This window comes from Hermetia illucens, chromosome 4 (assembly GCF_905115235.1).
Source record: "Hermetia illucens chromosome 4, iHerIll2.2.curated.20191125, whole genome shotgun sequence".
In the NCBI taxonomy this organism is placed as follows: Eukaryota; Metazoa; Arthropoda; class Insecta; order Diptera; family Stratiomyidae; genus Hermetia; species Hermetia illucens.
In genome coordinates, this window is record NC_051852.1 from 90947690 (window position 1) to 90960150 (window position 12461).

At 37.7% G+C, this 12461-nt stretch overlaps 1 protein-coding gene across 13 annotated transcripts in view; it reads right to left on the reverse strand.

Moving 5' to 3' along the window:
* LOC119655946 (heterogeneous nuclear ribonucleoprotein L) overlaps positions 1-12461 on the reverse strand; it is a 440324-nt gene that overhangs the window by 292629 nt on the left and 135234 nt on the right. For all 13 annotated transcript variants that reach the window (XM_038062140.1, XM_038062139.1, XM_038062138.1 and 10 more), the window contains exons 3-5: positions 9283-9368; positions 5167-5263; positions 4422-4488 (exon numbers count right to left, since the gene is read on the reverse strand). In XM_038062140.1, coding sequence (XP_037918068.1) covers positions 4422-4488; positions 5167-5263; positions 9283-9368 — 250 coding nt within the window. The remainder of the gene's footprint in view (positions 1-4421; positions 4489-5166; positions 5264-9282; positions 9369-12461) is intronic.

Consider the following 12461-nt stretch of genomic DNA (forward strand, 5'->3'; position numbering starts at 1 on the left):
TCTGTCACAATACTTTGTATACACATTGTCTATCCTAGATCATGTATTTATTTGAAGCACCATTAAAAATTGTCACCCATCAAAGCCGTCACTTTGAATCCCACCTATTCAAGCTGACGTATCACTCTCCCATCAATGGCATGGTTGAAGGAATTGATAGATAGCAAAAGATGAGCAGAAACGGAAGGTTTGGTGCCAATTACGGGTAGCTTTGTGAGGTGATATGAAAATCTTATACACCGAGCTTATGTATGTCGAAAACATGTGTTTTCCAAGCGGCTTTTAAATATCCAAAATAGGGAAGAAAGCCAAAACAGAGGACTATATAAAAGAACTCAAATGTCAATTTGTAGATTTCCGTGAAAAAACGCGTCAAGGCAAAAACACTTTATTTTCCAAATCCCTTTGTGGTAGCGTAGGGCAGAATAGATCGAAACATCCTTTATAAACGTAAGACAAAGTTACGTTTCCAGCCGCACCGACAGGAGCTTCGATATTATGATGATATAAAGTAGCATCTGCTGCAACCATCAAAGATCCACCCAGCATATCCTTCGAAAAGGTTGCAACCAATACTAATTTGCCTTGAAAGTATTTTGCTGCTGCTGAGATAAGTTAGTCAGTTGAACATGGAGCCCGGGCCAACGCAGAAGCTGAACAGCTGAGCATGCTCGGGGGGTAGAGTCCGATTTTTTACAAAGGCGCGTGAATTAATTCATCGTTGGCGTGGAGACACTGTAGCCGGGCTGAAAATCACGGATAAATCACAGAACATTCCTTCCCGAGGGTATATATGTATATACAGGCGTGCATTAAACTCAGTGTCAGTCAAATTCAGACGTTTATTGTAATTTCACGGCTATTGTTGGAGCTATTGTTGTGTTACCTACACATGAACATTAGAATCCATTTCTGAAAAGGACTTAGTCGGCAAAATACAACTCTAGGCTTTCGCCATCTATGTTGGTACCCTCAGCAAGATGGATTTTGGGGATTATCTAATCAGAACTAGTAAAGGCGACATGATGATAATGCACAAAAATTCAAGGACGGGATTAATGCTTTAATTTAAACTCATCTACTCCATACTAACGGACATGTCATCAAGAGAACTAACTAATCGGACATAGAGCAGTAGAACATTAATGTGCAAACAAATAAGTCCAAGCCAAACAAATTCGTGTCTGCACACTAAATGTGGGCACCGTTATCGCTTGTAAAATGGGGGTACACGCAAGACAACATCCATATTTGTGCTCCACCTGCCAAGATTGGTCCGGTTTCGAAGTCAATGGTAAACTGGATTTAAAAGCCTCAAGATTGCATCCAGATCAGCCATTTGATAGAGTCAAATGGCGAAACCGATCAAGACCAGCCGACCCCGCTTGTGACCGGGACAAAGGCTGAAGAAAAAGAAGAATGATGTGGTGCCAAAACCTGCGATATATATATTGTCAGGTTCGCAGCACGACATAGATTCACATAAGACATTATCTAAAGTAACTGAAAGGACAGCCGTTTCCTATAAGGTCATAAGTCCCCATCACCCGGGATTGATTGGTGCACAAAGCGGCCTATGCAACCCTCGGGGTCATAAAGTGTGGTAAGTAGTTGACTAACTAAGATACTTGGAATGATGATGTACAAATGAATGCTCTATGAAAAAGTAAATTTCTAGTCAATAAAACGCTAGCCAAGTGACAAATTTATGAGAATACCAACCGAGAAGCAATAAAAGAGATCGCCGTTACCCGAACGGCCAGTTACAAAGATTTTTATACTGAACTCGAAACGGATAGAACGATTAAAATCGACTTGCCAAAAGCCCGCACCAATACCCACAGGATACCAAAGATGTTTATTTTATGGTATTACGTCGCGGGAAACAGCAGATTTCAACGAATTAATGCGCTCATCCACCATTTTTGCGCGCATTGCCGACATTTGGAGTAATTTGTTAGCACGGCAGCAGTTGCTGGCGAAATCAAATGAATGAAACCGGGGAAGCAACAGAATTTGACGATACTACACCGGAACTCTGGATCAGTATGTGCCGCAATCGCGTTATTGAAACACCATGGAACCGACAAGGCAGCAAAACCGTTCCCTGAGAAAGCAAAAAGACCAGTAGTGTTTAAATTGCCGTCTGCTGCGGTTGTAATTCCACACTAAGAAGCGCACTCGTGACATCATTTAAATTGCCGTGAACTAAGCTGAGCTCACCACATAGTGCAGACCTACAGACGCCACGCGGTTACTCATAGAGCAATACCGTGAAAGGCACCAAGCTCTCTACATTGTATTCCTGAATCTACAGAAGCTGTTTAACCGTATACGGCTCAAAATCATCTGGAATGTATATTGTCAATACTTAGTGCCAGAAAAACTGAACTTATGCGCTGCTCTACTACGATTCGAAAGTTTGTAGTATGAGAGCTTTCCTGTCCCTATTCCGTGTTCATCAAGGAAGCGACCTCTCCTCTTTAATCTTGTTATGTAGACTGCCACACGAGGCATCCTAGGTCCCCAACGCCCTAAGAACTGACCTATGCAGATAATGGTTCCCTTATTTCTTATAACAAAACTGATTTTCAGTCATTTGTTACAAAGTGGAATACGATACGGTCTACAACTGAATCTGTTTTTAACGTCCTGATGAAACAGACACTCTGAGTGACAACGACCTGCTTAGAACTAACCGTTTCAATTATTCAAATCAATGCAATCAGGTGACAGGTAAATGTTCCATGAAAAAAAATTAAGACAAAGATGTTACATTGGATTAGTGGCGTAATACACTACGATCACATTTAAAATGAGAACATTCGCCATCGATATCCTGGGAAAATTGAGAAAGAGGAAGTACGACAAAAAAAGAAGATCAATGTATAAATACGAACGCACTTGAAAGGCGCTCCCATAGTGTGGCCGCAATCATTGTACCGGAGGTGAAGAAAAATTAACCATAATCTGCTGATATGAACAATGCTCAAAAGCACAAACCATAATCAATAATGAATTAATGATACGAGAACGAAAGGAATTCCTTTGTCCATAATAGACTCTGTCCCAAGGAGTAGCAAATATTAATGACTCTTACTTGAATGACAGACTAGAAATTCAAGCAATGCACAATTCTTAGATTAAATAATTTGCTGAATTATGGGGATTACTTTGGGCGAATATCAGCATCTTTTCAACACAACGAGCAGCAATGACAGGGCTCATCACTAAATCTATGGTAACATGCTGCTCTTTATAATGAAATTATAGTTTAAAAGTTCTATTAAGGAAGTTTTAGCTAAAAAATATGTATATAACACTCTTAATCTATTACACACAATCCATGCCTTACATGTAAGGAGCGGTCAATGTCTCACAAACTTTCAGATCGGAGAAGAGACATGATTTTTAACAAACTGACGATACGCACTAAGGAAAATGAAACTATTAAACTGTTATAGCGTCACAAAACAGTACAAAACGTAAAAAGCGCCTTTGGGCTGAATTCGTACTCACCGAAGCAAAAAAGCTTCTGGCCTAAATGAATGCAAATAAAGAGTGAATTCATAACCCGAATTCTCTCCCAGAAGTGTCCGAAGCGCCAGTAGTGAAAATCAGACAATTTCTTTGTTGGCCTCGCAATTTCGATTGAAATCAGTACATAAATTATCTATTCATTTCTATTCAACGAAAACTTAGCCCGATCTGAAGAAACAGATTCGAATAATTTCAAATTGCAGCAAATAAAAACCAACCGTGAAGCGCAATCAACAAAATAATAAAAAAGTAAACAGAAAATAATTCCGAAAGTTAATGTCACAAACAAAAAAATGTTACTTGACAATAATTAGACAGGATAATTTATCATTGTCAACATTAAGAAAATCGAATGACAAAAAATATACACGGAATTCAAATTGTACATTCAACAGAAAGCCCAAACGGTATGTTAACAAAGTAAATTTAGATGCGGTAAAACTATATTTCTTTGTGATTGGGAAAAGTGGTTGGTTGATCTTCGGGAAAAACGAGAAATATTCTGTGTGAACTATATTGGATATTGACTAGTTTCTTCTTCCATTTGAGGGATGTAAATTTCCTTTTAGCTAATTTTTCATATTCTTTAATATCTTCGAGGTCTATATACGTTTTCAACTGAATATCTTTTCTGCGGGTATGATGAAATGATTTTTTACATTTTTTAATATGTATATGAGATATTTGATGTGATTTTGGCAAAAAAAATTAAAGTTGGTATATAAAGGAAGTGAAAATAAAATAATTAAATTTAAAATGCATGATCTGTGATTGAAAGTTTGTTGAAAACAATAAATATATTGTCTTTGGAATTTTCGCAATGACGAATCTCATTTTTTACAAAAGTAAAGGAAACGTATATAAATAAAAGCCTTTCTTACCAGCTGTAGCTAGTGTGTAGTCCCAACTTGTATCCGAGTCATTTTTGTATACGTTCAATTTTTCAGGCTGGAACGAAAATGCAGGCTTGTATGTATTATGCATTACTTTTTAAAATAAACCTAAACTAATACTCTCATACGTGTAGTTCGTTACACCAAACTTAAACATTCATGTGTTTACTTTCTATTTCACCCTATAAAGCTGTACTAATTGCTTCGGGCGTATTTCCGGAATGTTTTGATAAATGGAAATCATTGAACCGATGATTCACTTATGGTGTACCCTCTGAACTTTACCATGAATAAATTAAATTCGATTTTCGCCTAATTAAACGCAACAATATTATCATTTGCAATGATCAATTCAGCATGAATTTGTGCATGTAACCAAGCAATTCGAATGCAAAGTGCCGGAAGCGTACAGACCATTGCCAGAAATAAGCCTTTTGCAATTCGATCTATCAAAAAATAATTGATTTACGGGGTTTGATGCAAAACAAAGATTTCAATAATCCATTTATGAAAATGATTTTTGTTCTATATTTGGTATGAGTTCTAATAACATCATTGAATACATAATGAGCTTCAGCTCTAATGATTGACATGTTGAGATAATTTTAATGGCGACCCTTTTCTCACTCGAAATAATATAATTATTCAACTAATTTTATCTGAACGAGAACCAGTAACAGTATTACGATAATTTAATATTCAATTTATAAAGATAAGAAACAGTGAAAATTACCTTCGCATAATCGATTTTGAGGGTGCAGCATCCAGAATAAATATCAGCTCCATTTAAATTATCTCGCGCTCTTGTGGCAGATTCTAAACTGTCGAATGTAGATATAATGGTTAAGGAAATTAATATTAATTCGGAAAAATGCCGGGATATTATTCTACAGCCCTAGTATCTAGTGACTTCAGTCATCGTCAATTAAAATTGTGAAAGCAATAGACTTTGTTGTTAGTAGTAAATTTGCTTCTGGGTAAAACAAAACTTCGGTCTTTTAATCCTCCAAACTTCTGCCCGTCTATCGAATGTAATCTACTCGGGTCCGGTTGAACCTATTGCTACTAAATTGTGCATGAATATATAAAAATTGTGAAGGAAGTAGTAAATCACAACGAATGAAGCTGCTTCTACAGATGGAAGGCAGAAACATACATTTTTCGGCGATTATAACCATGTGAAATTTTAAACCAAATATATCTTTTTTAAAACAGGCCTCATTTTGACATTGTGGAAGCAGAGTGGCAGCTAAAGTTTGGCGAATCAGTTTGGAAAGCATCCGTCACGGAAAATATCATATTAAGACAATTGTTTTCAAGATCTAAATCCCAAAATTCACGATATGCTGAAACCTTTTCAATTAAATTTTCACAAATTAATTTAGAAATCTTTTTTAGATCTATTTTTGAAATCCCCTTTTCTTAAATATAAAAACATAATGAATGCATAGAACATTTAACCGCCGCTGGTTGCAGCAGAGACTCTTCGAGCGTTTCCCGCGACACGGGGACGTGACTGCGCAGCGACTGGCATACCAGTACCGCTTCACTACTCGCAGCGACTCAATCCCAGCAGTCAATAGGGAGCGTGCTCGGCTTGAGATCATTGCAGAAATGGGTAATCAAGAGTCGATGGGGCAGGGCTGGCATCAACAATACCACGTCCCACTGTGGGCAACCGGCCCAGTACTCGCCGAAGCACTTTTCTTCACCGCCCGGTTGAAATCTCCGATGATATTCGGGGCGAATTTCAAAAAGCGCGTATATAACTCTGCGAAATCCTTTGCGCTATGCATCTCCAGCAACTCAATCCCTTGTGTAATGTGGCACAATTGCGGCTATCAGATTGCACAGGGTTTCGCCTTATTGGATTGAGTGGGCGAAGGGTTATATTATGGAAAATTCGTCTGCTTCGTCAGCGTCAAATCAGCCCTGGAAATGGCACCAAATGGGTGAAGTATAAAGCCCAAAGGATTTATCGGAACTATCCCATTCCAAATGAGACACTTGTGGTTGAAGCAGAAGCTCTATCGTATGCCGTCGAGAATCCAGGGGTGTTGGAAGACTCCACTTAACTTGAAGGATCGATCTTTCAATTCTGAGAGTGGGGTGAAGCCAAGCCAAACCAAACGGGGATAGATGAATAGCAGTCGAAGGCAATGCACGGTAAGCATGGATTGCCAGATGGCTGTTTGCTGAGAAACCCTTTGCTAGGACGGGGGTGCGTGCCCTCCGAGATTATAAAAAGCTTACAATGAAAGAGCGGGTGGAGAACGACCAGTGCAGAATGTGTAGTTAAGCGTTAGAGACGTTGGACCATCTCATTTCTGGCTTCATTCTCGCCATTTCAAAATACGAACAGGCATAATGCTATGTGCAAAGTGATTCATCAAAACATTGATATTTGTGCTAATGGAATGCGGCAATTTCTAACTGATCGTCATATAGCGTACAAGCTGTGCTGTTAGTTGATAAGACGGATCGCTCTTCGTATGTTATATAGATTGCTATCCCCAATAATAGCAACATTGAACGGAAATACATGAAACAAAAGGTGAGCTGTGAGCCGCTGGCCCGAGAAATCAAAACAATTTGGCATTAGCAGTTTCCGTAATGTTGCCAGCTACATGTATTGCACGCAAATCCTTCATGGTTTGTTTACCTTGATAATCTTCAAACCATGCAGAAATACACCATTCTGCACACATGTTCAATGATAGACTGAAGTTGCTTTGTCGGATGTATAAGGTAGATAAGGTAACACTTCTTGCTACTACCTTTCTAAGTAGATTTAATCTAGTTTAGAATAATGTTAGCTACCCCTGTCATATTGGAAAATTAGGCCGCACCGTTTTTCCTCAGTATTTTATATTAAAGTCACCCGCAATCGGAACTAAGCTTGCTTAACACAGGAGAGAAAAGCCTTTATAGTCTAAAAAGCCGCCTCAGACGATAGTAGTAAATTAGACTTCTGTGACACGCTGGGGTAGTGACTCCCATACAAAATGAGGGGTTTAGAAATCACCCTAAATATTTTAAGCTTGTCATAAAACGCAGTTCAACACGGCAATTTGTGGGTTAACAATTCTCAAATTTCCTCATGCTTCAGAAGCGGCTACCATCTCTCGCAACCGGACTGATCTTTCGGTTTAATAATTATAATAGGTTATGACTGGTTTCCTCCTCAATAACATTGTCGAGGCTAGAATGCTCACTCCAACTTCAACGTTCGCGGTTGAACATTCTGAGGTAAGCGAGGTAAGATGGCAAAGAAGGCTTTCTGTGAGCAACGCAATGTCCAGGGGAGATTTGCAAAAGGTGACATCGCGATCTTTCATGGCTTTCTATAGTTTAAACCGCCAGAAGAATGAGTTGTATTGAAGAAGGAAGCAAGCTGCTCTCGAAATGCATGTATTTATGCAGAAACTAAATTACTTTACTAAATTACTACTGGTCTATATTTATCCTCTCCACATTATCGATACACTAATAGAGCATAGAACCTACCGTAAGATCAATTGAACATACATCTAGTAAGATCGACAACAGCGTGATCAGCATTGAATTTATTAATTGTCTTCTAGATGCGTGGAAAAAGAGACGATCAGATCCACCTCGAGTAAGGTCATCATTAGATGCTCGCTTACCTTCGTTTGCGTATTGCCTTTGCATTTCATTGCATCAATTCCTGTAGATCAACGCAGTCCGCTCTGAGGGCTTCGGTGCTGATTGGCAGTGGGAAACGAGCTGACTGACAGGTGAAGTTTTTGGCTACGCTTGTAAAAGATGCTGTACGATACAGCTTACTGCCAAAACTTCGAACTGGATCGAAGCGCGTTAGGCACTGGGGCCAAATGTAGTGCGCTTCAACTCCGATACCGTGGAAATCTTAGGAAGTGCAGCGTGACAAAAGGAAGTTTGGAAGTGTGCTGATCACGGAGGCAGAAGCCTATTGAATGGAAGATGTTACTGTTACGAGAAGAAATAATTTTGTTGACAGAACGTAATTCTAGCGAACCACGCTTTCAAATTCGAAGCCTTTTAAGATTTTACCACGACATGGCAAGTGATAAATTGGCCTGCTATCAGTTTATTAGTTTCTCCCGAATATGCCCCCAGCGTAGAGTATTACGGATATATATACCCTATTCACGCTGTCGAAAGCTTTCTCGAAATGGATCGAGAACAGATGGAGAGGGGGTCTATACTCAGCGAACAATTCCTCAATGATTCGAAGGATGCTAGTTTTTCGGCCACCACTTCAAATGCAGGTGAAGTTTTTTTTTCTATTCACGAAAAACGATCAAACTCTGTAAGGATAAAAACAAAGTGGCCATTCCATGGAACAACTTTCTTTAAATGAGTAATGATAATGGTGTGATTATTACTACCGCCGTCAACGAAGCACCCCAAAATATATTTAATTGAAGTTTGAGCACAATGTATGCTTGAGCTGCCTGCTGTACGAGATATTTAATTATATTTGAGCACATGTTACCATAGAACCCCCAAATACCAAGTTAAGCATAGATTCAAAATTATTACTTATCTGCATCAAATTCAAATTCAGCTGCTGCAATATTCTAATATTCGCTCATTTCAAATTTAAAGACCTAAAATTGAATTGAAGCAGCAGTACATTCCTAACCTTCTCGTTCCTAGCCTCCCTTTTAAAAATAGATAGAAATTTAGAAAATACGAGTAATAACGAAGGAATATAGCCTGCAGGCACGGAAAAATACCGTATAAATGTCTGCCTTAATACGTGAATATGAAACAAAGAACATATGTAAAATTATTTTTAGCTTAGAAAAACAATAGCGTAATGTTCCCGTTTTGAAAAGGATATTCAACCATCGCCTGGACTCCATTCTTTTTGAATATGACAATTCTCTGTACTTGGCCATGTGGATGACAAATTTTGTGTAGGACGTCCTGAAAAGAGAAGAAAAACAAACATAGGATTAGCATTCTGAAATCGGAATTGTTGGAAAATGAAAAAATAATTCAAAATGTCCTAAATTAGCTGGAAGTCGGACTAATTGATTAAGCAATTAGTGTTTCAGAATAGGATGCACGATTTTTGTCATACAGATAGAGAGGTATGTATAAGGGATGCTACGTTGTGAAAGACGGTGCGAGTAAGTATGTAAATTACCTTCATCTCATTTTTCCTAATACCTTATCATACCTCATCAACATATATGACTGATCACATTTTTCAAGCGCATTCAGTAAATTTTTATAGATAATGTAAAAATACATGTTTACAGTGTTAAAATCTGTGGAATCAAATTGTTCACCACCTACACAACAACAAAGCAGAGCCATAGTTTAATAGAAATATTTCATACATGCCTACATTCCTGCTACAGGACGCAATCGATAGATACAAATTTTTCCATCCCCGAAATGGCCATGACCCAAATTAGTCATTGGAATGGGAATGACATTAATCAACATAAATCAGAATTCTGAAACTAATCAGCAGTAGCAATTATGCTGATATCGAAAACTCATTTCTCGAAGAAATTCCTATATTCGAAATATCTCTTCTGCCGCTGCCTAGAAATCTGTGGAGAAACTCCGACCTTATCTGCAATTTATAGTCTTGGCAAGGATCAGCTCAGACGGAATTCCTCAAAATTATTATCAATAACACAGGCAAGGATCAGCTCAGACGGAATTCCTCAAAATTATTATCAATAACACAGGCAGCGGAGATTTGGACTAGCAACTCCAAAAGGCAAATAATTTGCAGACGGATGTAACTGAAGACAAAAGTTCAGGCCTTGAATCCACAAGAGAGTCAATCTACTGAACTTATGTGTACACAATTCGGAATTACTAAAATCTAAAGCCTGAATTGCAATTGAATAAAAGCAGAACCATCAGATAAATCTTGATCTACATAGACAAAATGCTGCAATATCAGAAGGATCCATCATCATCTAACTGCGGAAAAGTCAAATTGGCAACCATATCGCAAATATCTTGATAGATAGCAATCATATTTTACACTAGCTTCCATTCAAGAGCGAACAAATCTGGAAGATCTATCCAAACATTCCACTTTGAGTCTCATTCAGTATAAAAACTTCAATCCAAATGATAAAATTATTGATCTACAAATCGAAAGAGACAATACCAAGCTGCTGAAGAAATATATTTTTGTACCAAGTAATTTTCTTTTAATTCAATTCTATCTTTTCTTTCTTGAAAGTTTCTTATCAAAACCCTAAAATGATCAGTATAATCACCGTGACAAGGCTATGTACTTTTCCCGCTACCATACAATTGATGGCATTTCTAACTAGCGGAGCGATGTCTACAGAAAAATGCTGATACTCGTATGTGCCGCATTCTGAACCTAAGATTGCGCAATGCACTATTTACATGTGGCAAAGGCAGCCTGAATAATTTATTGTTACATGCAGAGCTTGGAATGTTCTCCGTTCCAGAATAGATTTTGACGTATGTGCTCCTAGTTATGCAATTTCTTAACTTGAGGATACCTTTTTACCTTTCTAAGTCCTCCTGAAACTCATGAGGTAGGAAAGAGGCTCAAAAGCCGCGCCTCAGTATGTTACAAACAAATCCGAAAGATGGTTTCACAAGTTATCTTTTCCGATATCGTTTGAGCAAAAGCAAACTGTACAGTACGATCACCAGCTTCAAATCTTTATAAATTGCATTGAGAATCCGTCGTTGGTAAGATCGATCTTAAATATTCAAAGCAGTCGAATGTCCACAATCTTAATTGTAAAAGCAAGCTTTAATTAAGTAGTTCGGCATTTTCTGACGTTCTCACAGAGCGAAGTCTTGTTGTTTGTTGTATTTTCGTGACGTTTTTAAGTCACAGATTGACGCCTCGATTGTTTTCGGTTTGTTACGTATTCAATTCCTCAAGAGTTCTGGACATATATTAAAATTATGTTGCGAAAAGACATTCAATTATAACTACACATATAATGCGGACGAAATTCTGTTCTGTCTTCATAATGGAATCGGTGGAAACGGTGAAAGCGGAATATACCGCATTCTATTGTTTCTCAATTACTAGAATCGCAATACCTAGCAATTGTGCTTCATCCTAAAGCATTTTTGCTGCATTTTTATTTTCTTTTATAAGGTCAGCATGATTTCGCTTCCTTAGACTAAAGCCTCTTTGAAAAGAAAAATGAATGTTTATTCGCATGAAAAGAACTCCTGAACTCCTGAAATACTTTTAAAATGGAAAGCTTATAAAATGAAAGGCATCTGTTGATGTCATGCTGCATCAAGCATTCTTCAACTTTTTCTTTCTACATTTATTGAAATATCGGTCAGAATATTTTAAGTTCAAATAAAAGCAGCAATTAACTCTGGAAATCGTTACGCCATTTGAATGCCCTCCACTCCCATTTACAACATTCATAAAGATTCACAAGTAGCCGTTCCATTTTCAAAAGCATCTTCAATATGCACTGAAATTTACGATGAGATTTTTTCTCATTTATCCCCGGAAGTCAATGAGTAAAAACTCACCTAATGACCTTAGGGAGGCTATTTACATTTTTATCTGAAAATTTATTTAAACCACTAAAGATATATTGCATTTAGTGTTAATTATATCAACAGCTACGCTACTGATAAATCTGCTAATCTTGTTCATTCATAGTAGATTCACCTGATTTCTTTAATAGTGTGGTCATGTAAGTACAACTAGCTACATATACAGGTATAGGTATGTAGGAATGTATATTGTATGCCCACGTAGTATGCATGTACATATATCTTTTGAATACTATAATAGATAAAATTGCACAGAACGAAAGTAATTTTACGAGGACTTTTCAATGTGTACACGGAATTTCCAAATTCGAAAATCGATCTCAAACGAAAGATAAGAGGAACAAATCTAAGGATTATTTGGCGCTAGTCCAATTGAGGTCATTTAACCGCTTTGATACTACGTCAGAGTAGGGGAGGTATTGGTTTGTTGGAAAGGGACTTTGAATTAGAAACAATTTATCATGGTTTTAGCAA